Source organism: Mytilus californianus, unplaced genomic scaffold, assembly GCF_021869535.1.
Source record: "Mytilus californianus isolate M0D057914Y unplaced genomic scaffold, xbMytCali1.0.p SCAF_6, whole genome shotgun sequence".
NCBI classification, from domain to species: Eukaryota; Metazoa; Mollusca; class Bivalvia; order Mytilida; family Mytilidae; genus Mytilus; species Mytilus californianus.
The window spans coordinates 31,755,563-31,782,617 of record NW_026262712.1 but is presented as its reverse complement, the minus strand read 5'-3'; the positions used below and the strand labels follow the sequence as shown (position 1 = coordinate 31,782,617).

Sequence of the window (27,055 nt, the reverse complement as noted above, 5' to 3'; positions counted from 1 at the left end):
AGAATACAAAAATTTACCATAGCACAATAACACAATGACGGGATGTACAAGTACAGAGCCACGTCAAATGGATATCACCAAAAAATAGACCAAACAGTTAAAGTAATATTCATAAAGACAAATAAAAGAATACTATAACACTTTATTAATATGATAAACAACTTCAGTACCCAGAATCTAATCTTCAAGGCCATCGTGTATTATTTGTGAAGTTGATACGGAATATTTATCAACAAGGTCTTGGTATCTTCCGATGAACTTTTTTAGAAAAAGTACGAGACGTTCTTTGACATACCCCTGGTTCATCAACTTTCTACTCAGACACGGGATGTACAAGTACAGAGCCACGTCAAATGGATATCACCAAAAAATAGACCAAACAGTTAGAGTAATATTCATAAAGACAAATAAAAGAATACTATAACACTTTATTTATATGATAAACAACTTCAGTACCCAGAATCTAATCTTCAAGGCCATCGTGTATTATTTGTGAAGTTGATACTGAATATTTATCAACAAGGTCTTGGTATCTTCCGATGAACGTTTTTAGAAAAAGTACGAGACGTTCTTTGACATACCCCTGGTTCATCAACTTTCTACTCGGACACTGGTGACGTTTTACAAAGTCTGAGTAGCAGCTGCATGCTCTTGAATATGGAATAAGTTTGGAAATATATATCCCATGCAGGTGAAGTTGGTATATTGCTACTAAGGTGGGGGGAAATTGATAATTTCAAAATTAAAATCGTCTCGTTTGTCATGGATGCTGGTACTGAGATGACCGCGTATGTCAAATTCGAGGTATAAGTCAAAAAATGAGGCGGAGGAAGCTGTGTATGTTGTTTCTTTAATTTCTAGTTCTGGGGGATATATTAATGGTACCCAATCAGAAAAGTTTGGATTGTTAATGGAAAGAACATCATCAATATATCTGAATGTGAAATTAAAGGATCTGGCTTCTTTGGTCTTCTTGTTTTTGACAAATGTCTGAAGGAACTCCGACTCATATGAAAATAAGAAGAAGTCGGCAATTAGAGGCGCACAGTTCGTTCCCATAGGAATGCCGACAATTTGTTGAAAAAGTCTACCTCCAAATTCAACAAATATGTTGTCAATAAGAAACTCCAGCATACTGATCACTTGTTCCTCTGTGTAGCGTGTTTTACCTTTTTGTTCACGTAAACGTAAACGTCCCAAAATTATCCGTAATTAGTTTCAGTCGTGGGAAGGAAGGAGATGTATGTTAAGTCTACCAACCACAACGTACCATTCAGAAGTATATTCTAGAATATTATCCGATCATGTACTCCACTATTTTGGTTCTTGTAGTAACAATGCTTATATAAACATGCTATATCATATATATACTGTGCCGATGGAGACGTGTCTGTGAACATGCTGCGGCTTCTAGAGCTGAAAAAAATCTTGAATATTGACTGTGTGCGTAATGACGGTGTTTTTTTTCTAGCAGAAGTCCCTAGGCTTTATGTCAGCTCAACTCTATTCAGTACTTATAGATCCAATTTGGACATGCAGAATGTTGCCTTACAGAAACTGTCGACCGAGGCTGACCAAAGATATTCAGCATGTTTTGAGGATTGGTTGAGCCTTAAAACAGGAGAGTCCTGCGTCTCTGATTTTAATGAACTACCATCACATGATAAAACAATATATGTTAATCAAATTGAAAAATGTTTGTCTGAAATTGAAAAGAAGTTGGAAGAATATAGTCGATATTTGGGGGATGTGGTTTATAAAGATCTATTTCAACAAATCTATTATGAATATATAAAGGACGACATTGTTCGTATTACCATTTTTGTTTTAAAGGAAAAGTCAAAAGTGTCCCAACAGACCATTAATGAGTATGCAGTAATCGCATATTGCATACAATCAAATAACACGAATTCGAAAAATATATTCCAATTTTTTAATCATGACATATTTAGAATATCTTCTGCAGTACTTGTTTCGTCATCGAACAGTGAACCAATGAACTACTTACTGAATATTATGTGGGGTCATATTGATATAAACTTGGAAAATTTAAAACTTCCCATTGAAATTTTAAAACTATCAATGATCATTTGCTGTGTTTCAAACTTTCTTATCTATATAGTCATGAGTAAAAAACTGAGAGATGCTTTAAAAGGGACATTTAAATGCAGAGAATATCAGAAAATACGAGTAGATGCAACTGAAATGCAAATTAGAGGATGAATTTAAAACAAGAACTTAAAAAGACGACATCGGACATATAAACTAAATGATACTTTTTTGTTTTGTCAGAGAAATGCTGACACATAATGTGCTTATACCCTTTAAGAAATTGACAGATTCAGGACTTGCGAGAATTGAGTCTGTTTTTCGTCCAGTTTCCAGTGATATTAAAAATGGACAAATGTGGTTTGGAGTTTTGAGGTTTTACCTTCGGAACGCCATCCCTATACCAGAAATTATAATAGCTTTTTGATAATGACAAAAAGTTTAAATTATTCAATTCGTTGTCTGTTTTAGTCTTTGACGAATAGTCTTTACACTGCCCTATCTAATTATATAAACCCTTTTCTCCATTTCATCAGATCTGCTTAAACACAATTTATTTTTCGCTATTATCATTCTTTTCTTTTGGTCTCTCTCAAAATCACAAACTCCTGTTTTGCCCTTGCATATTATTGAAATATAATATGAATTATGTTTCTTCAACAAAAATGCCAGATGCTCCGATGACACAATATTGATGAACCGAGCCAAGTGTAAACACAATGTGTGTCGTTGAGTGGATGTCTCATCGACGTAGGTCACACTATTCTTTTTACCTATAGTAATTATACTAAAGCAAAATAAATGCATGTGAAAAAACATACATCTAAATAAATAACAAAGATATTGTAAATATTGCTTGAACGTATATCTAAACTCTGACATAGTGGCGACATATCAATCCGCAAAACATGGTCGGCGTTGCGTAGTAGAGACGACGTTACCACTGTTTCGGAGTTGAAACACATTTGTTTTTTGTTAAACTGTTATTACATATAATAAATAATTTACTTACTTCCTTACTTACTTTTATATATATAAAGTGCCTAGAAAATCAACCTAACAATGTTAGAGTAGATCTGATTCTTAACTTCCTCCCCAACCGGGTCTGGAATCTATAATTTTGTCCTCTTACTTCTATGACAATGCCGCCGTGCATTGTGCACCCAACTTATCCCCTCCTCTTATATATTTAGTGTCTGTCCCAAGTCAGGAACCGTAAGTCAGTGGATGTCGTTTGTTGCTATATATCATATTTGTTTTTCGTTCATTGTTTAGAACATAAATTAGACAGTTAGTTTTCTCGTTTGAATTGATTTTCGTCATTTCGGGACTTTTATAGCTGACTATACGGTATGGGTTTTGTTCATTGTTGAAGGCCGTACAGTGACCTATAGTTGTTAACTTCTACTAGTATGCCATTTGGTCTCTGATGGAGAGTTGTCTCATTTGACAATCATACCACATCTTTTTATTCTAATATATAGTATATTTCACGCAAAAACAAAAAAATTCATATCACACTCTATAAATTATGTACATTAAATCAAATTTACCAGAAACATGTGCCCATTCGTTTTTTTTTTTTTTATCCAATAGTTATTTGAGAATTTCAAAAACAAAATACTCACAAACTTTTCGCTCGAAGCTGGTCTCACTGATAACTGCAACTATCACTTTTTTACAGTAGCATTCGGGTCTCCGAGATTGAACTTAGTCCAGTTTTCAACTTCGATGGTACAGACCACTCCATACGGCTTTGAGCTGATGAAAACATACTAGCTCCAGAAGAAATAACAGTTCTGGCGACTGTAGCAATTGCACTAATAGTGGCTTGATCCATATCATCAGAGTGAGATACTAACTCTACCAAAAACAACATACACGAGGGCCTGGATGGGGTTTACAAAATAGAGAATAATGGGCTAATGCTACAGAAAATGGGCCAAAAAAAATAAAGAATTGAGAAAAAAATGCCTAAAAAACAAAGAATATAGAATAATGGGGTGCTGTAAAATAAAGAATAGAGAATAATGGGCAAACTTTGTAAAGAATATAGAAAAAGGCAGTTGCTATTTGTCCGGCTAACTGGAAGAATAGTGCTGTGACTATTTTTCCGTCTAGCCAAATTATTAGTGGTGGGACTATTTTTCAAGTTATCGATCCAGTTGAATATTGATGCATCTATTTGTCTGAATAAACCCATAATAATGGCTACTATGATAATTTTCCCCAATATTCTATACAAATACATATAACAGATCATAGCAAAATTATCCTAAATATTGCTTTTTTGTAAAAAAAAACAAGTATCCTTTAATTGTTCATAATCCTCACTTGAGACCAAATCAGATAATTGTTTTTAACTACTACAAAGATATTAGCAACATTAGCTTTGAAACGGGCCATTTTGTGAAAACGGCGGAAGAGGAAGAATAATAATAATAAAAAGAAGAGGAAATGAGCGAAACCAATAATTCTCCAAACTTGGGAGACCTAAATTTTTTATTTCCTGTACATAGGATTCCTCCCTGTTTAACGGAAGAGGAACGAACACAGGAAAACTTATTAATTTACAGTGTTGAGTTTACTTTAAATATACATCCATATTCTATAACTACTTTCCTTTACAATACATTTAAGGAACCGATAACAAAAAAGGGAGAGGTTGCAATCCAATGTTAAGTTACTTCGTCTTAAAACCTTTATCTTGGAAAAAAAACTCCATTTCCGATACACCAAATATAATATATTGAAAACTAGCTATTTATTGTTAGAGGAAACGCACATGGTGATAAAGTGATAAAGTGACATGCGCATTAACATGGCCGGACAAATAGTCCTAGCACTATATATAAAATGGCTTAAAAATTAAAGAATATAGAATTGGAGGACCCCAATCCAGACTCATAAATAGCCGTTAAAAAATAAAGTTTTGATAAACAATTTTAAAGTTGACTTATGTAACGAGCGAGATTTATATAATTACAAAGTACACAATTGAGGGAAAACCATTAAAGCCTTTTTGACCACTAGAACTTCTGAACAGATCCATTTCATTATTAGAAAAAAAAATACGCTATTGCTCTCTTTGGCAACCAGAAGATTTAAGGTTGATCATCGGTATATATTTCCACTTTCTTATACTTTACCAAAATGAAGATTTTACTATGGTTTTATCAAAAATTTTAAAAAAAAAGTAAGGGTCACCGTGCTATTTTTTCAAGCTACAGGTCGAGCAAAATTGCCCTAATTTGCATAGATTGTTCATGAAAAAACACATTTTTGTGAATAAAAAGAAATCTATGAAATATAATTTTGAAATAAAATATGAGAAGATAGGTTTTATTATATACTTTAAGAAAAGAAAAAGAATAAATGGTGTCACCAAACTTGTTTTCTTGCTACAAGTGAAAAATGAAAATTTCAATCCAGTATACAATTTTTACTAAAAGAGTTAATCCCTTAGACGGCCAAGTTGAAAAATAGATTTTTAAAAACACACATATTGGTATTTGTTTAATCATACTAGACCGATTGTGTACTGCTATTGTACAATCAAAGATGGCGGTATACAGTGAATCTTAAGTCGTTTAAATCAACAATGACTTGTGACAACATTGGACCACGATCAGATAAGTTGATTGATTGTTGTTTGCTTAACGACCAGCGACCCTGTGAACATATATTTGTTCCGCATAATACTTGTTCCCCCTGGAACAAAACTATGGATAATAAAAGTTCTTGGGAACAAACATTACATAATATTATTTCCACCCTCATAAGATATTTTCCTGGAACTAAAACATCATATGGTTTCATAATATTTGTTCCTTTAAAGAAAGAGTGTCATTTGATTTTTTACACCTGATTACATCTTAATTAATGTATTGTTCACCTCACACGACATTTACCTGTACATGTATTACATAAAAAGAACATGAAGAATGGAGTCTGAGGAATAAAACATTTGCTTTACAAATTTAAACGATGGCTCTTATTCTAAACAAGGTAAGAATATATATTTTTAATATTTTATTACTGCATGCTCCACTGTGACTAACTTAACTAAATGGTCCGTTAGTCTGTACCAGTGAAGAAAGTTTAGCTTATACTTTGGTCAAGCATGAAGTTAGCCACAAATTTCAGATGAAAATGCCTGTTATTTTTTAATTTGAAATTTACTTCCATACATTTGTAGCTAAAAATAATTATGGGTATTGTAGTATATATTCCTGGAACTTCGATCATATAATAAATATTTCTAGAACTTTAATTATCTAATAACCATGATAACTATTCCTGGAACAGTTATAATATAGTCAATATTCCAATATGCCTGGAACTTTTATAATATAACTAATATTCCTAGATCTTTTATAATATAACAAATTTTCCTGAGAACTTTTATAATATAACAAATATTCCTGGAACTTTTATTATATAAAACATTGTCTATAATATTTATTCCAAAGAACTTTTAGCATATAACAAAAGTTCCATTGGGAACTTTCCTTATGTAATATTTTATTCTTTGTTAAGGAAATTTTCTTATAGCATTGGATAAAATGTTATATAAGGAAAGTTCCCAATGGAACTTTTGTTATATACTAAAAGTTCTTTGGAACAAATATTATGGGGGAAAGTATATTCTGTCACAACCCCAAGGTCAGAAGCGCTAGGACTAAGGAGCCGAATAAGAACACGCTAAATAAAGAAAGTATAGAAGTGAAATCATTTTGAACAAATAACCTGGATTAATCGAAATGGGCGATTTCCCGCAGGAGAAATTGAAATTGTTTTATATATGTCATTTTCATATGAATTTTTTTAAGTATTTGCTGAAATCCCATATAATAACCCTTTTTATATCCCTGCAAGCCTTTTGTGACCAGGGTAGCTTTCAAAAATGAAGATTTTGAACCTAATGTGAATTCTTGTTTCGGATCGAACAATCTTAGGAACTGTTCAACATTTTAGCATAAATCCACAAACTACTGTATCACTAGCGCGTCAACACTGAGGTTGTAAGTTCGAATCCCGCGCGTGGCAGGTGCGCTCGACTCCAATCTTTATTGACTACGATTGTCAGTTTTCCTACCGAAAGTCGGTGGTTCTCTCCGGGCACTCCGGCTTCTCCGCAAATAAGAATTGACCGTCATATCACTGTAGCGCTGAAAGTGACGTTAAACACCTATCAATCAATCAAATAATCATTCAATCAATCAATCGTAAATCCACAAAGTTTTGATTAAAAAAACCATTGCCCTGTAACCAACAAAGTTTAATTTGATTGTTGTTTTTTTTTCTTTTTTGTCTGATTGTCCAGTTTCATTATTTTTGGTTTTTCTGGTTTTGATGTGTGTTTCATTAATTTTTTATATTTTTGTTATTGATTTTGTTGTCTATTCTTGTCAAAGCCCCCCTCTAGTAGTAGTTCAAGGCCAACCCACAAATATCTTAGTACAACCTGGCAACTGAAAAATTTTAAAGCCAGGCAGCACCCAAATATATTGTAAAGTTCAATACATTTTGTATTTAAGAAAGTTAAAACACCTTCCGGGATTTTGCTGAACGTTTTTGTCGTGGAATATATAGAAGAGGGACGAAAGATACCAGAGGGACAGTCAAACTCATAGATCGAAAACAAACTGACAACGCCATGGCCAAAAATAAAAAGACAAACAGCATCATACAAAAACTTCTGTTATTGTAATATCATATGGATAAGAACAAGAACACATTACATAACTAAAGTACTAAAGAATATTTTCTCAAATTTCTTTTAAACAAAACAAAACAGAAAAAGGGAGTTCACATACTTCAGCGCCTGTGCTTTAGGGGTTGTAACAATAAACTAAAGTCGGTAAAATCTTTCAGATAACCCCCACAAGTAACTCTTGCCTTGTATTTCTTGATTGATTTGAGTATTTGAAATATTTTATTTTCAGATGAACAACTTTTCATGATGCTAGCAATGATATGATATGATTGATACAGTAAACCTTTATGATGGTGGGCCCTGCCTGATGACGTTCTTGAGACGCCTAGTCTTCCTCGTCACTTGACATATCTAAGGCGGCCTTTATTCCTTTCGTTAACAACGTGTACCGTCTTTTCTCCAGTGTGGTCAACTTTGGTACAGGACTGTTAAAATTATACACAGGAATTTTGAAATTACTAATACGGTTAAAAAACGAACTTATACGATCGTTCAGTGGTGGTTTTCGTCTCCCTGTTTTACTTAGCATCAAAGATTTCATCTGGTCAGTGTAAGGATCGAGCGGATACGAATTATTAAATGGCGGGAAAACGTCCCCGCAATCTGACGTAGTGTCTTCTGAAATGTCTTGTAATTGTTCAGCGGGAGTAACAGACTTCCTTGTTGCTTTAAAACGCTTCTTAAGGAAATTTGAAAATGACAGTCTTCTCTGTTCAAGGGGATTGTCGTTCAATTTCATTTGCTGCAATCTTTCCTGCATTTTATTTGATTGGTCTTCACTGTTTTCTTAAACCCATGCTACAAATGACGACCTGCGTCTTGTTGACAGATCTTTCGTTTTTACCTCAAGAGTTGGCTCCTCGCTTTCGTCCTGAGAGGAATCGCTACTTAAATCCGCAGCATTTCCGGATGTTATCTGAAAATAAACTGACTCCCGCCTGTCCAGTGATGGGAGTGTAGTGCATGTACTAGTTTGTGAACTGTAGTTGGGAATACTAAAGGTTTTTTGACGTTCTAGTCGACTTGGCGTTTTGTCACGAGGCGTTTCTGGTTTTTCGTAAGAAATATCGTCATTTTTTTCATCCAATGGTGTTATTTGTGATTTCTCTGGAGGTTTCGGACTAATTCGCAGTCGATGTCGACGTTTCCGACGTGGTTGACCGGGACTAATCGAATTACTTTTTAAAATATTGTCCAATTTAGTTCATCTTTTATGTCGGCTTTTCCCAAGTATCTACAAAAGATCAATTTATTATTTGTAATTATAAATCGTATAAAAGTGTTGCGTTACTAGAAATAATTCACGACTTCGTGTTAGTTAATAACTAGCTGGTCCCTATAATAGGATCAAATAATTAGCAAAAAGCAAGTGTAGATCACTGTCTGGCCTTCAGCAATGAACAAAACCCCAATCGTATTGTAAGCTATCATAATACATAGATATACATATCTTGGGTTTTGGGTTTTTTTGTGCTTATTTTTTTTCTATTCTATATTTTATCACTGTTTTTCATTAGAATTAATAATAATCATTATTATACATTGTTTGTAATTATAATGCCCTTCTATGGCGTCTTTGATTGACAATAAAATTATTGTATTGTATTGATAGAATCTGAAACAATTCAAACCAGAAAGCCAACGGCTTGAATTGTAGAAAAATAATAAACGAAAAACAAACAGAACAAACAGCAACCAATAAATAACAGGGTCCAGACTTTGAGTTAATTTAGACTTTAATTAACAGAGTCTGAATATTATATACTAGTTAAAGGTTTTTTAACTATTTTATATTGATCCATAAAACCAAAATTGTGTTTAGTACTATACGCATTGCTCTTGAAATCAATTTAGAAACAGCATTACAATCCACCATTTTCTACATAAGGAAATGCCTCTACCATGTCAGGAATATGAAAGTTGTTTTCCATTCGTTGAATATGTTTGAGCTTTTGATTTTACAATTTCATAAGGGACTTTCCGTTTTGAGTTTTCCTTGGAGTTCGGTATTTTTGTTCTATTTACAAATTTTATGTTTTTTTGTAAAAAAATGATAAACAAGAATATTTTATGCAAAAGAAAAAATACAAATACGCAAAACAATTAACTCTAGATTTTTACACTGAATAAGCACAAGTACTCAATGGATTCTGTAAACATGGTAAAGTTAGAAAAAGAGCTTATTTGATCTTACATTCGGTTATTTGTTTGAACACTATAAGAATTAAGATTGAAAATACATATGTACTGAGACCAATATTCTTTTAATAAATATATCTGAATTTATGAAACTATGATTTAAATAATTTAAGTGTTTTAAAATTGAAAATTATTATGAAATGCGGTTCCTTCAACCAACATACGTAATAAATCTCAAGACTTTACAACGTTTTTTGCTAACTTATGTTTGTTGCCTATAATTCAGAATTTTAACAGTGCTTCGGGATTTTTTGCTTAAACTTTTTTAAGCATGTGACCCTTTTCAAAAGTTTTCCAACTACTACCTCGCAAGGTGTTCTTTAATATTTTTTTGTTGCGTTTATATGCTTCATGTATATGTAATAAACACTTGTGTGAAAATTTCACTTCATTGTTTAATATTTTGCAGATTGTTCCAATGTTTTTTTATGATTTTACTAAGGTTTTTCACCATTGGGTTATATTTTGTGATGAGAGTAAGTGTAACTTATTTTGTTCTATTGGTCTTTATAAATATAGTTTTTGTCGAGCGTGCGACATTTGTCGCAGAAAGCTCGACATAGGGATAGTGATCCGACGGCGGAGTTAGTTCACTTCTTAATAGCGTTATATGTTAGAAGATGGATGAACTGGATTCTTAATACTTTGTATGTAGATGCCTTATGTCACGTAGTTTCCGTCTGTTACATGTCCTCTGTCCTTGACCTCATTTTCATGGTTCAGTGACTACTTGAAAAAAGTTAAGATTTGTTGTTCTTTGAATTTCTCTCTTATTATGAGTAATAGGATAACTATATTTGATATGTGCGTACCTTGCAAGGTCCTCATTCCAATCAGAAAGATTTCACTTGACCTTGACCTCATTTCATGGATAAGTGAACCAGGTTCAGTTTTGGTGGTCAAGTCTATATCTCAGATACTATGAGCAATAGGTCTAGTATATTTCGTGTATGGAAGGATTGTTAGGTGTACATGTCCAACTGGCAGGTGTCGTCTGAACTTGACCTCATTTTCATTGTTTATTGGTTATATTTAAGTTTTTGAGTTTTGGTATCTTTTTCTAATACTATATGCAATAACTATATTTGGTGGATGGAAATATTTTATGATGTACATGTTAGTCTCACAGGTTTTATTTTACCTTGACCTCATTTTCACAGTTCATTGCTCAGTGTTACGTTTTTCTGTAATGGTCTGTTTTTCTCAAACTTTAAGGAATACGTCATCTATATTTGTTGTATTGAAGGATTGTAAGCTATACATGTCTGACTGGAATGGTTCCTCTTTAAACTATAAGCATTAGGTCAACTATAACTAGTGTATTGAATGATTGTAAGGTGAACATGTATTTCTCGTTTGCTTTATATGACCTTGACTTCATTTTTTTGGATCATGTTAAGTTTATGTGATAGTTTTAGTAAAGCTTAATATCTAGGACTATCAACATTATGCCAATGGTTAGTAAATAAGGCGAGACATTTCAACGTGTGCACTCTTGTTCTATCCATTGCATTTTTATATCATTTTCTGTTTACTCTTTAAAGCGTCATCTATCAATTAACTTATCTTGGAAACTAATTAAATGTTTATTCAATTCAATGATGTCACTAGTATTTCTAATATGACGTATAGATTCACACACTGTAATACTCTTAAACTTATGTGTGTTTTGAATGTGCACTTAGTCTAGTGATTTGTAAATATTGGTACATTTCTGTTTTTTTTTAATATGTGACTTAACAGAAAGAATTTCAATATTATGGAATCGTTAACCTTTGTACAATTCGGTAGATCATACTAGATGTCGACACCTCATATTTAAACTTAAATTGAGGTTCAATTTCGTTCGCTATGTCCAAGAAATCTTCAACTTGCTTTGATTTGCTTGTGAAGAACATAAACACGGGTGTCATTCGGTTTATTGAGAAAAAAGATAGTGAAAGAATACCTAACAGAGGTCAAGTATTACGATTGGATCGTGAAAGCTCTGGTATAGGATCGAGAATTTAATCTTATCGAGAAGACATATGCAAGGTCAATTACTAATCTATTATAAGGAATTATACGGACAAATTTACAAAAAAATAAAAATGTCTGTCAAAATGGTTAAACATAACGATCAGTATCTGAGCAAAATCAAGGTTTAAAAGTAAACAGTTCTTACAAAACTACAAAAGACAGATTGCTCCTCGACATTTCAATGACATTGAATACGTAAACAAGCAAGATTTTTTTCATAACTCGAATGACTAAACAACTTTTCTTTGAAAAATGTAATTCCATTTTAATGATTCAAATATATCGTGTACCACTTTTTGAAGATAATGAAAAGGATCGTGAAATATCTGATGCTAAGAAAACATTCAACTCATTATTTAATCATATGGTAATTTATATTTTTAACTTAAAATCTGAAATATTTGTAAATGTAAGCAAAGGCTGCGCGCAAACGTAACCAAATTTAATCCCCAAATGCGCGTAAATCTAATCCCCCCCAGAAATGTATACTATATTCTTTATAATATGACTGGTTTACCCGAATATTTTTTTCTGAATTTCTCGTTTGTTCGGATGAACTTTCAAAGAATATGTGAACATCTTTCCATGACTTTGATAAATTTTCAAAAGATTACAGGTATACTATTACCATGATTACATGCATCGTGCGTCTGTCTGGTCACGCATTGTCTTTCACGATCGAGATAATGAGTTGCCCGATCTTTCACGATCAATTTTAATGAAAAATCAACAAAATTCAGTGTCTTTCAAAAACAAAATGAACGGTTTCAAAGGAAAAAAACTTGTGTTTTACTGTATTATCTGTTACACCAAAGATTCAGTTTCAAATGCATCATTATATATTGGAATGTAGTCATGTAGGTACAAAACGTGCTCTTTTTTTTAATGAATTCCATAGACTCGTGTTGCGCCTTTTGGTTTTTCTTATAAAGTACTTAGTATTTTATTCATCTTATTGCACAGTATTATTGAGAAAGTTGAAGAAATTTGAAAGACATTATTTTTTTTCTCGGAACAATCCGCGTTTTGAAAATACAACAGATTTTTCACAGATTTTGAAGTAGAATTTCAATTAATTACATTCACGATCCGATACCAGATCTTCAACGATCCGATCGCAATGCTTGACCACCGTTAGGTATTCTTTCACGACCATTTCTCTCGATAAACCGATTGACAGCCGTGATAAAACCGTCATCTCTATATTGACAGTGTAATTTGATGGTTTCTCTTCATTGGAACTTATCTAAGATTTGTATAGGACAGACAGATGCAGATCTGTGTATGTTGGTGAAAATGTAACACACATGGGCACTACTATAATTTGTTTGTTTAACTGTCCATTAATCTCAAATTCGTTGTTTCTAAGAATTAATTTGACAAATGCAGATTACTCTTTTTTGTTGAGAATCTTTAAATTATATTCTTGTGTGTCAATTAATTCTAATGCTAGGTAATAGTTTCTTCTAAATTATCAATGATCATATTTGTGTACATTGACGTAAGATCATAGGAAATAGGAATACCTAAACAGAATTGTTACATCCTGCATCCGCAACTCGTCCTAAACCAATGAATGAATTTCAATCAAACTTTCACGTATATTTCATGACGTAATGCCATTGTGTCCCTTTTTTACACAAATCTTTTTATTTGTTTTCCTACCACACCATGGACTGTGCCATTCTATTATTTGGGGGTACACATTATGTATCTTCAATTCTTCCTTAACCGCTTCCTACAATTACATTCTCACAATGCTATTGTGCACCTCCTACTTACATCCTGCCTCTTAAAAACAAACAGATCAAAATTGTTTTCTTATCTTGAGTATAAACTGAATTTTTTTTTTTTGTGTATTATATTATTCAGTGAAATATCCATTTGTAACAGTTGTCAATATGTTGTTCATACTGTACGAACGAACTCCATTTTGGATGAATATTGTGTAAGGGCCAATAATTTCATACCTTTCCATTGTGATGAACATTATCATCTTTGTGGCTTTATTTCATAAAAAGATAAGGTCACCTACAACAGTAGTGATGCAAGTATTGGCGCTGGCTGACGGACTCACTGCGGTTTGTACCTATGGGTTTGAACCTTTTTTAAATATGCATTATGAAGTGATGGCAAATGATACATACGATAAAAATACAAAGGATACGGATAAAAGTACACTTGATACTAACAAAAATTTAGAAAAACCTTTATCTTGAAAAACTCCTTTTTTGATACACGAAATAAAAAATACTGAAAACTACACTAAGCTATTCATTGTTTTAGGAAACTTGCAGCGCACCCTATATCGCTTAAAACATATTGATATATCGTTGAAACTAACTTCTGAAAACGATTGAAGAAAAAGTTTTCTTTTCAGTTTTTAGTTTTCTATATGTATTAATTGGAAGTCAGAAAATATATCTTGAGATAGTTAACCATGGCAGTACATGTATGGACCGAAAATGTTTAAAGAATAAAACTTTGAGGTCATTCATTTGTATATTTGATCACGAAGGTCTAGGAATACTATACTTGGTGTTTGATTTATTTTATCTTGCCCGAATTTGACAATGCTTAATACACATTTTGTTTTTTCAAACTTATTCATGCTAAAACCAAAATCATTGTATTTGTACAAAAATAAACGCCTTCGATCATTCAATACCTAATTAAATAGTTAAGACGTTAGAATATCTATGATTTCCAATTTCAGTTGTCAATGAATCCCTTTTTATACAATTTTTATCTTTAATTAAGTTCATACTATCGAATTCGGCTGTGAAGTTATGAAAACTGGAAAATTTATCACAATGAACATTGAAACTGCCGTTTTAGCAATGATCCTAAATCAGTGACAAGGATTACACCTAGTGTAGCTAAAGATAATATTACGCGCGCGCACGCACGCACGCACATGGTGATAAAGTGATAAAATGACATGCGCATTGCAATGGCGGGATAAAATAGTCCTTGCACTATTCGTCCGGCTAGCCAGACAAAAAGGCACTCCGTAAAGAAAAAGGCTTAAAAATTAAAGAATATGGAATTGGAGGACCCCATTTCAGACTCTCATAAATAGCCATTAGAATAAAGTTTTGTTTAACAATTTGAAAGTTGACTTATGTAACGAGCGAGATTTATATAATTTCAAAGTACAGTAACACAATGCAATTGAGAGGAAAACCATTCAAGCCTTTTTGACGACTAGATCTTCTGAACAGATTCATTTCATCATTAGAAAAAAAATACGCTATTGCTTTCTTTGACAACCGGAGGATTTAAGTCGTGTAAATCACCAATGACCTTAGGCGACATTGGCCAATTGTACAATTGTACAGATTGACTGTTGTTTGCCTAATGACTAGTGACCTCAAGGTCAGAAGCGCTAGGACGAAGGAGCCTAATAATAACACGCTAAATAATGATTACTGTATCACTAGCCTGTCAACACTGAAGTTGTAAGTTCGAATCCCGCGCGTGGCAGGTTCGCTCGTCTCCAATCTTTACTGAATAGGATTGTCAGTTTTCCTACCGAAAGTTGGTGGTTCTCTCCGGCTTCCTCGGCAAATAGGAACTGACCGCCACAAAATAGCACTATACTTTAAGCAAGCATAAATCCACACAGTTTTGAAAAACAAAACAAAATGGCCCTGTAACCAACAAAGTTTAACTTGGTTTGTTTTATACTCTTTTTTGACTGATTATCCAGTTTCATTATTTTCTGGTTTTGATGTGTATGTCATGATTTTTTGATTTTTTTTAGGGTTGATTTTGTTTTGTATCTTGTTTGTTTTGGGTTTTATTTTTTTTTAGTTTTCATTGTTTTGGGGGACGGATGGTATTGAGTATAAATACTTAAGAATATTTACACAATTTTTTTTAAACAAGACAAAAAAGAAAAAAGGGAGGGGTTCCAATCCTCAAGCGCCTGCACTACAGGGGATGTAACAATAAACTAAGTTTGTTAAAATCTTAGTATTGTATTTCTTGACTGATATGAGTATTTGAAATATTTTATTTTCAGATACACACTTGTCATGATGATAGTAATGAAAGGATATATGATGGTACAGTAAAAACAATATGCTCTTGAGTCCTGATTGAGGACGTGCCTAAGCCTAGTCTTCTTCGTCACCTGACATATCTAAGGCGGCCTTTATTCCTTTCGTTAGCAACGTGTACCGTCTTTTCTCTAATGCGGTCAACTTTGGTGCAGGACTGTTAAAATTATAAACAGGAATTTTTAAATTACTAATACGGTTAAAAAACGAACTTATACGATCGTTCAGTGGTGGTTTTCGTCTCCCTGTTTTACTTAGCATCAAGGATTTCATCTGGTCAGTGTAAGGATCGAGAGGATACGAATTATTAAATGGCGGGAAAACGTCCCCGCAATCTGGAGTAGTGTCTTCTGAAATGTCTTGTAATTGTTCAGCGGGAGTAACAGACTTCCTTGTTGCTTTAAAACGCTTCTTAAGGAAATTTGAAAATGACAGTCTTCTCTGTTCAAGAGGATTGTCCTTCAATTTTATTTGCTGCAATCTTTCCTGCATTTTATTTGATTGGTCTTCACTGTTTTCTTGAACCCATGCCACAAATGACGACCTGCGTCTTGTTGACAGATCTTTCGTTTTTACCTCAAGAGTTGGCTCCTCGCTTTCGTCCTGAGAGGAATCGCTACTTAAATCCGCAGCATTTCCGGATGCTATCTGAAAATAAACTGACTCCCGCCTGTCCAGTGATGGGAGTGTAGTGCATGTACTAGTTTGTGAACTGTAGTTGGGAATACTAAATGTTTTCTGACGTTCTAGTCGGTTTGGCGTTTTGTCACGAGGCGTTTCTGGTTTTTCGTAGGAATTATCGTCAATTTCTTCAGCCAATGGTGTAGTTTGTGATTTCTCTGGAGGTTTCGGACTTATTCGCCGTCGATGTCGACGTTTCCGACGTGGTTGACCGGGACTAATCGAATTACTTTTTAAAATATTGTCCAATTTTAGTTCATCTTTTATGTCGGCTTTTCCCAAGTACCTGCAAAATAGCAATATATTATTTGTAATTATAAATCGTATAAAAGTCTTGCGTTACTAGAAATAATTGACGACTTCTTGTTAGTTAATAACTAGCTAGAAGTCCCTTCAATAGGAATATAAACTGGGTAATCAAAAAGGAAACAAATTTAGAACATACCAAATAATTAACAAAAACAACTGTAGATCACTGTACAACATACAGCAATGGACAAAACCCCCTGCCGTATTGTAAGCTACCATAGTAGTCTCCGGTATGGATAGAATCTGAAACAATTCAAACCAGATAGCCATCGGCTTGCTTTATTTAAGAACTGAATGCTTCTTTTGGTAATTTTAATAAGGTGTAAAAGCGAAGTATATTTTGTATGAAGCGAGGAAGTTTCATTCTAAAAATGTGCGCACGGTCAACGCTTAAAGCCTTTAACAACCCTATACGATTACTAAAAGAAACATTCAATACTTATAATTACATTTATTTGCTAAGATCAAGAAAACACGATTTATATCAAGTTTTTCTTTTAATTACCTTTGCACTTTATTGTGTAATCTCGTGTTATCATGAATGTACATTTCATTTTATAAAGGTTAATTTCAGAATGACGCGAGATTGCTGTTAGCCAATCCAAATAACGTATTATAATGAAACATACATGTAATGTAATTATAGAAAAATAATAAATGAAAAACATCCAGACTTCGAGCTTTTTTAGTTTTTAATTAACAGAGTCTAAGTATTATATACTAGCTAAAAGATTTTTTAACAATTTTATATTTATCCATAAAACCAAAATTTTGTTTAGCACTATACGCATTGCTCTTGAAATCAATTTAAAAACAACATTTATTTTACAATCCACCATTTTCTACATAAGGAAATGCCTGTACCAAGTCAGGAATATGACCGTTGTTTTCCGTTCATTTGATGTGTTTGAGCTTTTGATTTTGCAGTTTGATAAGGGACCACTGGTGTTAAACTGATAATCGTAACTGGAATAACGACGATCCCAATATGGCGACGGCAGAAATAGGTAAAATCTTTTCAGCCACTTTTCTCAAATGTAGCTTGTTGTTGTCAAGAATCACTCAGCTGTAAGGTTTCTTTATACCATTACCGTCATATCTGAATCGTAACGGTGCACTATAATTGTCTAAGCGATTAGAAAATTGCCGCCGAAAAATTCGGGATGATAATCGTAACTCGATGGCATTTTTCTTGTTTGATAATCGTAATTTCATTATCGGATAATAGTAACTGAAAAATAATAAATGTGTCTTAAACCCGCTGCAATTGTTTGCACCTGTCCTAAGCCAGGAATCTGATGTTCAGTAGTTGTCATTTGTTGATGTGGTTCATAAGTGTACCACTTACACTAGTAATTTTTGGCACCCTTTATAGCTGGCTGTTCGGTGTTATCCAAGGCTCCGTGTTGAAGACCGTACTTTGATCTATAATTATTTACTTTTATAAATTGTGACTTGGATGGAGAGTTGTCTCATTTGCACTCATACCACATCTTCTTATATCTACTTCCAGCTTTTTAATGGTATTTTGTTGTGTAAAAACGGCAATGTCCAGTTAAACGATGACATTAATGCAAAATAAAAAATAAATGAAGCAATTTACAGGTATATATCCAGGACAAATTTATTTATTACTGACAACAATATGCATCACCTTTTAATATATACATGTACCTGTTAAAGATAGGAAAAATGAAGCAGCTGTCGAGTTAGTTATTGTGGTAGATAGATATTTTAATTTCTTTCAAAGTTTCAATGTTGTGTGCGCGCTAAGGGTTTGGGGGGAGGGGGTATTACCAATATACCATATTCCAAAATTGCAATCCTTTCAATTCATTGCTCCTAATGAAAGTCCCGTATACCACATTTTAATATGCCATATGTTTTGACTAAAACATCTCATATATCCAATCAACATAATCAATAAAAAGGGCAAACTAACGTCCCCTTTCCCATTATATCCTATACCACGGGGTGGCTGTTGGTTACTTCCTATATAAATATCAAAACATGGATCTGATTTTTGGTTTTCGGCAATATATGAATGGGGATGTTTTTTTTAAATTCCAGCAACACGCCAGAAGTGACCCCCACCCCCTCCCCCGTGCCCTATACAAGCCTCATTTATTATTGTAATTGTTTTACATGTGTCATTTCTGGGCCTTTTATAACTGACTATGCGGTATGGGCATTTCTCATTGTTGAAGACCGTACGGTGACCTATAATAAATTTCTGTGTCATTCGGTCTCTTTTGGAGAGTTGTCTCATTGGCAATCATACAACATCTTCTTTTTTATAATTAATCACTAATCTGACACGCGCGTTTCGCCCGACAATTACTGCCATATCTAAGAACTCCTTTTAGAGTTGCCTCTTCTTTCATTCCCATATTTTTGGACATTCCTAGTTCCTGGAGTTTTCTGTGTTTTAACATAGTTCGTGTTTCCCCATTTCCAAATTTCCTTAAGCTTGTCCCCCCTTCCATTTTTATACCAGTATGTAGCTGTTCACATTAGAACTATTAATCATGTATACACAAAAAGAAATGTCATAAGACGCTTGAATTTTTTTCGTGATTAATTCAACACCATATTTTCGCCATATGCTATCAGCCGTTTTTAGTGTCAATATCAATCAAACACTATCCAGTTACTATTATCTTCTCATTTTTTACTACCGGAATTACGATTATCATCCCGATTTTTTCGACGGCAATTTTCTAAGCGCTTAGACAATTATAGTGCACCGTTACGATTCAAATATGATGGTAATGGTATACAAAAACCTTGCAGCTGAGCAACTCTTCACAACAACAGGCTACATTTGAGAAAAATGACTGAAAAGATTTTACCTATTTCTGCCGTCGCCATATTGGGATCGTCGTAACCCCAGTTTAACACCAGTGAGGGACTTTCCGTTTTGAATTTTCCTTGGAGCTCGGTATTTTTGTTATTTTACTTTTTATTATTTTACTTTTTACAAAGGAGTAGGTTCAGTAAGACCCCTTTTTGGCCCCAAAATATAGCAGTTTTACAAAATTGTGAAAATGTAATCTTTAAGCTATTTATTGTAAAGAAGAATGCTTCTGCTACATATATATGGGCTGTTTTTTACAATACAATGCACATATATCGGGTACTAACATCATTAAGTCATGCTAAATTACTGAAATCTTCAAAATTTTAGCATTTTAGTTAAATTTTAGACGGTTTTCGTCTTAAATGAAAGTGGCCGCATTCGTGTTCATTCATAATATTGAAATGTAAGTTGCATTTGATGATAAAACATAATATATATAAAGGTTGAGGATGAACACGGATGCGGCCACTTTCATTTTTGACAAAAACCATCTGAAAAGTGACGTTTTTTGGCATATTTGATAGATTTTTCATATTTAAGCTTGAATCGGCGCGTTTTTTAATGACTAAATCAGTTAAAATCTTTCACATAAACTAATCGAATCAATTGAAATAGACACTTAAGTGTTTAAAAAGTGTCTAAAATCTTTCGTAAGATGAACTTGAAATTTGAGGCCAAAATCGGCCCTTACCGGACCTACTCCTTTGACGTGTTTTTGTTAAAAAATAAACCAAAGGATTATATTTAACAAAAATGAATTAATTTGTATCTGAAATAAGGAGACAAAATTCCTTTCGATGGAATATTTGTTTAAGCTTAGAGTTTCATTGTTGAATAAATACTTAAGATTTGCCAAAATTTATCGATGTTATAAACTTGGTCAAATGTTCGAAAGTACATTTACATTTTGTTTAAACCGTAAGTTACACACCTGAAGGTGTTATGCTGTGAATAAAGGTATAATTGCATGCACTTATTTAAAAAATCTATACGAAATCACGGAAAGCAATTACCTTCATACGAAATAAGTCGAAATTTTAAAGCAAATACAATGAAAGATATTACATGTTAACACACGCACACAAAAAGGAGAGTATATGCCCAAGATCGTCCTGAGATTCTGTTGACAGTGACTGTTTTATATATATTTATTCTCGCAAACTAAAGTGAAATTGAATAGAGACATGAACAAATAAATTATCATTCATAGCATAAATATTATTGCACTGTTTTGTCTATTTAAGGTAGATCATAAGTATATACTTTTTGAGATAGAACTTTCTTATACTTTGTCAAAAGGAAGATTTTACTATGCTTTTTTCAAAAATATGATAAAAAGTATAGGTCACCGTGCTATTTTCCAAGCTATGAGTCGTTGAAAATTGCCTAAATTTGGTTAGATTGTTCATGAAAAAACACATTTGTGTGCATAAAAAAAATTCTATGAAATAGAATTTTGAAATAAATTGTAAGAAGATAGGTTTTATAATATGTTTAAAGAAAATAAAAAGAAAAAATGGTGTCACCGAACGTGTTTTCTTGCTACAAGTAAAAATTAAAAATTTCCCTATCAGACCAGTATATATTTTTTACTAAAAGAGTTATCTCCCCTTAAATGGCTTATTTGAAAAAAATGATTCTAAAAACACAAAATTTGATATTTGTTTTAATATTTTTGAATAATACAATAAATCACCAAGTTTTCTTTATATAGATAAACAATCTAGCCATTAAATTGCAAATCTGTCTCCAAATTTGAAGAGTTGGGCAAATAATACTGAGATTGTACAATCCAAGATGGCGGTATACCATGAATCTACCTTAATATTTTGTATATCTTCTGCCTATATATTATATTATGCATAAAATGTGTATAACTTACTGTTATGTTCATGTGCAAATAAAAAGAAGCTCATTAAATAAAAAAAAATTATTGCACTGTGTTTGCAAAACGAAAATACAATTTCGCTCACGCCTTTTCTCGTACCAAGAAATTCAAAACTAATACAGGGTGTTGCCCAAATAATAAATTTATCAGAACAATTAAGTACTAGATTTCTGTGATACGCATGTTAGTCTTCTTTTAACACGATGCAATCTTTTAATAGAATTATCTAAATGATATTTGATAGTTTATATAGTACCTGAGCACATGCAATATTACAAATGTAGCAGAACTCTGGTATTTCATGTTTTTGTTCATAAAACTGCTAAGTGGCATATTTCGCAACTTACTTGTTTTGGCGTAGTTTACTTCAGAAGTTATTTGTGGTTTATTGTGTATGGTTGGTCGTTGCCTATTTTCCATATAACCATAGATATATAAACCAAAAATAAAAAAATAAATAATGCACCTTCTTCATACTTTCTTTTTCGTTTTTCCAAATCGACATAGTTCTACACCTTAACGAAGTATATCAAAGAAAAGTGTATTTTTGAAGTTCAAAAACGTGCTATTCCTATTTTCAGAAAACATCCAGAACAAGGTGTTTATATAACATAAAACACACGTCTCGGAAAAAGCATTTTGGAATTTAATTTAATATTTCCAATGTAAAATGCGCAATTTCTGACCAAAAAATAGACATACTCTCAGGGCAGAAGGGAAATAACTCGAGAAGACAATCAAGAAAATATATTCTGCTGTACTGGTCAATACAGATCAACAGATGAGAGATGTATCTAGATTCACTTGATTGCGGACAACACACATGGTACACCAAAGACAGTTAATTTGGTCATGGCTCTTTTTATCTAGCAACAGAGAACTGCAGGGAGCTTCTGATCAGCTTATTCTATGGGTTTATACAACTAATAAATCAGTTGGATAGCAATGTTGTTGAATAGACATACATGTATACTCATTTACCACAACTGAAGCTTGACTCGATTTCTGCTCTCCTATGTCACGTATTCCATCGAAATGCAATCTTGGGAATCTATGTAAATCGAATTGCCAACATTTAAACGATTTATGTCAATCAATCAATCATTAATCTTTCTGATTTAAAAATCTCTAAACTACATTGTATTTTAACAATGTTTAACTATAGCTATATTTAAGAGGAGCGTGAACTGCAAAACCACTAAACCCTTTTAATAACGTTCCATTAGTTTAATCATGAAGTAATGTATGTTTAATATACAGACTTAAAGCCTGTATACAAAACCTTAATATGTACTTGAACTCTAATCCAAAGGTTAAGTTTTTGAAACGTTTGTCACCTTGAGATTAAATACTTAATTAAGTAGACATGTTTATAACGTTGAATAATTAAAAAAAAAAATCATACTTTCATAAATCAATTAAAAAAAAAAATGATACTTTCATCAATAAATAAAAAATAAAATAATATCTTCTTTGGTAAATAGTTTCTATATGGTAAGATTTTATATGTTTAGAATTTATTAGGTTCAGTAAAATTATAGTTAAGTCTTTAGATATTTTATCAATATTTCAAATAAATGACCCATAACATCATTCTGATTTGTATTGAAACGAGTCCAGTTATAATCTAGACAAACTTGTCAAAAATATGGAGACTGCAATATGGGTTATGGAATGCTTGCTGCTTTTTTTTTTTATTGAATACGCGATGTTTGTAACTTTTTTTTCAAATATGCAGGGAATGTAAGACATTTGAAACAAAGGGCAAAAAATGAATTATTAATAATAGTCTTTTTTTGCAAAATGTTAAATGTCACGGTATTGGATACTGGTTTAGTTCCCTAAAATGAACATTTTATATTTACTATGAATATGAAGACTATTTCTTATACAACACTGGTTATCATATTCATATTCATAGTAAAGATAAAATTTTCATTAGAAGTACAACTAGTTAAAAAATACCAGTGAAATTTATTTCTTTGATGCAGATCAGCGCATCTTGTTGCATTTTTCTCCCTCATTTCGAAGGTAAGATTGAGCCCTGTAAATCTCACTGGGAACATACTTAAGCGACCGCTGCAATGGATATTTGAACGAAATGGCAGAACATTTGAGCGATAAAAAAGGACTTTTGAGCGCCAAAGTATAGGAGATTTGAGCGCCTAAATTTTAGGACATTTGAGCGAAAATAGAAATAAGCATAATAAATTTGAGCGGAAAAAATAAGAATGATGAAAGGTAGAGTTTATAACACACAAAGTTTAAAACTTACTATTTTTTCTTACTTTTTAAAAATATTTTCTTAATTCATATAAAAGTATCACAAGTAGTTTCGCACAAACGTCCTATTTGAAAATCCAGGTAAGGTTAATATTCCGGCGCTAAAATGTACTATGATGTCGGCACCCAAATGACCCTATGAACATTTTTTATTTTTGCTCAAATGTCCCATGCCCAGCGACCGAGAGTTCATACCTTAATTAGATGATGAACATTCGATGATATGTTTAAACGCGGTGTAAGTGAAAAAGATACCAAAAATACATGTCACGAAACTAATCGACAAATATCTTTTCCAGACACGTGATTGACATAAAAAGAAAAAAATACAAAAAAAAAAACCCAAAAAAACAAACAAACAAAAGGCAGAAAAATCTCAAACAACTTCACTCTGAAAACAGGAAACAGCAGTGAATCTAAACAAGATAAATGTTATATAGCAAACATGAACACAGAAGTCGGATATAGTATGTGGTATAGACTAAATATAAACAAGAAGATGTGGTATGTGTGCCAATGAGACAACTCTCCACCAATAAAGCTTAGTAAAGAAGAAGGGACGTGGTGTAACAATTCTTGCCTAATTCAAAGTTATTACAAGTTATATATGCCCGATCCCCTCTCTTGTTCATTTAAATTGGATGGCTTGTGTGTAACATGTTGCATTGTTACAGTTAAAAACTTAATCGAATCTAATTTGCTCGGTAAACCAAAAAGTAACCGACTGAGACCAGTTAATTTCAGAATGATCGGAACTTTATTTTTTTAATATATTTTTTCAAATAAAAAAAAATGATTCGTATCTAATATCGACCAATATCTATCGTTAATAATAGGTTACTTCTATATGTATAGCAAGAAGTGGTATGATGGCAAATGATACAACTCTCCAAATGACGTAGAAGTTAACAACTACAGGTCACCGCACGACCTTCAATAATGAGCATAGTAAGCTATAAACCGTCCCGAAATGACAAAAGTAAAAAAAAATCAAACGAGAAAAACCAACAACTGATTTATATACAAAACAATAAACGAAAAACAAATATGATGTACAACAACCAACGACAACTACTGAATCATAGGCTCCTGACTTGGGACAGGCAAATACAGAATGTGGTGGGGTTAAACATGTATGTTAGTGGCTTATAACTGCTTATAAAATTGAAATAGGAGCAGGTGTGGAACACACATAGGCAAGTGTTCACGCCATATTGTACATAAAATTCCCCAGCACTTAATCAATGTTAAGAAATATACCAAACAGAGATAAAAAAAAAAACCCTGAAGAAACAGGAATCTCCTAATACGTATGTATCAACCGCCATGACAATAGCTCCGAGTAACACGTTGTGCATGAATTTAAAAGACACAATACAAAGTCTGACATAAACACCAAATTCCAAGGTTAATGAAAAAGAATATAAGATGTAAATAGCAGCAACCCCTCACGAGGTTTCAAACATAGGAAAGGTGACAAAATGTGGCAAAAAGTATTAACAAAATAAAAACTCCAAGGTATTCAAAAAGGGGGAAGTCTATAAAAACTGACAAAATTAAACGTTAGACTCTTATCAATCAACGTTACGAATGGAAAATAATTGTCATATTCCTGACTTGGTACAGACAAGGTTAACCTATTTCCTTGAGCACTAAGCCACATCCTTCGACAGCGTCTTGAAGTGGAATAACAAAAACTAGTAAAAAGTCAAAAGCGCTTGATACAGTTATATCGGTACTACACATATACTTACTTTATTGAAGAAGGATGTTTGTCCGAATCTTTTCGTAAAACCTGTTGCAGAAAATCATGTGTTTCGAACCTATCACGGTCCAAATGTGAAATACTAAATGTGTTTTCTCTTCGGAGTTGGTCCAGTTGTTTTCTCATGTAAAGGGTAGCCAAGTTGTTTTTATTGTTCAAAGTTTTTAGAGTCCTTCCGGCCGGACCGGAACCTCCTTTAACTTGCAAAGTACTCATTGTTAATGTCTTCTAAGCTAGAGAATATTAACTATTTCATTATGGCTGTCACGAATGCTCACATTTATTAGCTTTATAGTATGAAACCATACTTTTCATTAATCCGTCTGATTTCCGCAGAAATTAATAACAATAAAACCGTAATATAACGGTATTTTCCAAATGAACAAAATATCCAGTATTTGATATTCACATATCGTTTGTACAAATTATTCCTGGCTTAGAAATTGCTTTTTACAGAAAATATCGATACTACGTACAATTACGCGTTCATGTTTAGGAGATTTTTTTTTGTGTGCATTCGGAAAATAATTAACCTAGCGACTGATTCACCGCTCATTAGAACTAATCAGCTTATAAAAATGATTTGAAGAAATATAATACGGTTTGAAAGAAATCTTATTACATTGGTCATTATGGCAGTTAACTGTAAAGCAATCAAATTGTGTATTGGGGATTATAGAAAAGAAAAGAAAAAAACTTGTTTATGAATTTAAATGGTGGATAAATGAGTTCATGCGTAGTTCTCAAGGATTTTAGACATGTATTTAGCTATTTAATGATTAAATGATTAATCTACCCATATATTAAGAAAAACAAGAGGGAATATTTTTAACTATTCATAACATATATTTTAGATAAAACCCAGTTCGTATGCAATACAATTGACTAATGATTAATTGCTATTTAAGAACTTAGTCCAACGGCAAATATTACATACAATGTACACATTCAGGACGATAACATCTATTTTTAACTAAAAGGGAATTACTTTGCATTGCATTGGTAAGCTAAGTGAGGGAATCTGGGAAAAGGGAGGAAAAGAGTAATTGGGAAGTGGGAAAAAATTACAACGAAAAGCGGGATTAGGGAAATGAGCACCCCTTGTCACTCCTTTCCTGAGTCGAACTTATTGGAAAAATTCATAAGATAGAATTCCATTGTATTTGATGGTTGCCTTTGGAGAAAACGAATATTTGCAACAATCAAATAAAATATATTA

At 32.7% G+C, this 27,055-nt stretch overlaps 1 protein-coding gene across 1 annotated transcript; it reads right to left on the bottom strand.

Moving 5' to 3' along the window:
* Positions 1-15,984: 15,984 nt before the first annotated feature.
* LOC127706837 (uncharacterized) lies at positions 15,985-26,316 on the bottom strand. Its single transcript, XM_052211554.1, has 2 exons — positions 25,826-26,316; positions 15,985-17,017 (listed from the first exon to the last, which is right to left on the bottom strand). The coding sequence occupies exons 1-2, from the start codon at positions 26,050-26,052 to the stop codon at positions 16,108-16,110; spliced, it is 1,137 nt and encodes a 378-aa protein (XP_052067514.1). The 5' UTR covers positions 26,053-26,316; the 3' UTR covers positions 15,985-16,107.
* Between the last annotated feature and the right edge of the window lie 739 nt (positions 26,317-27,055).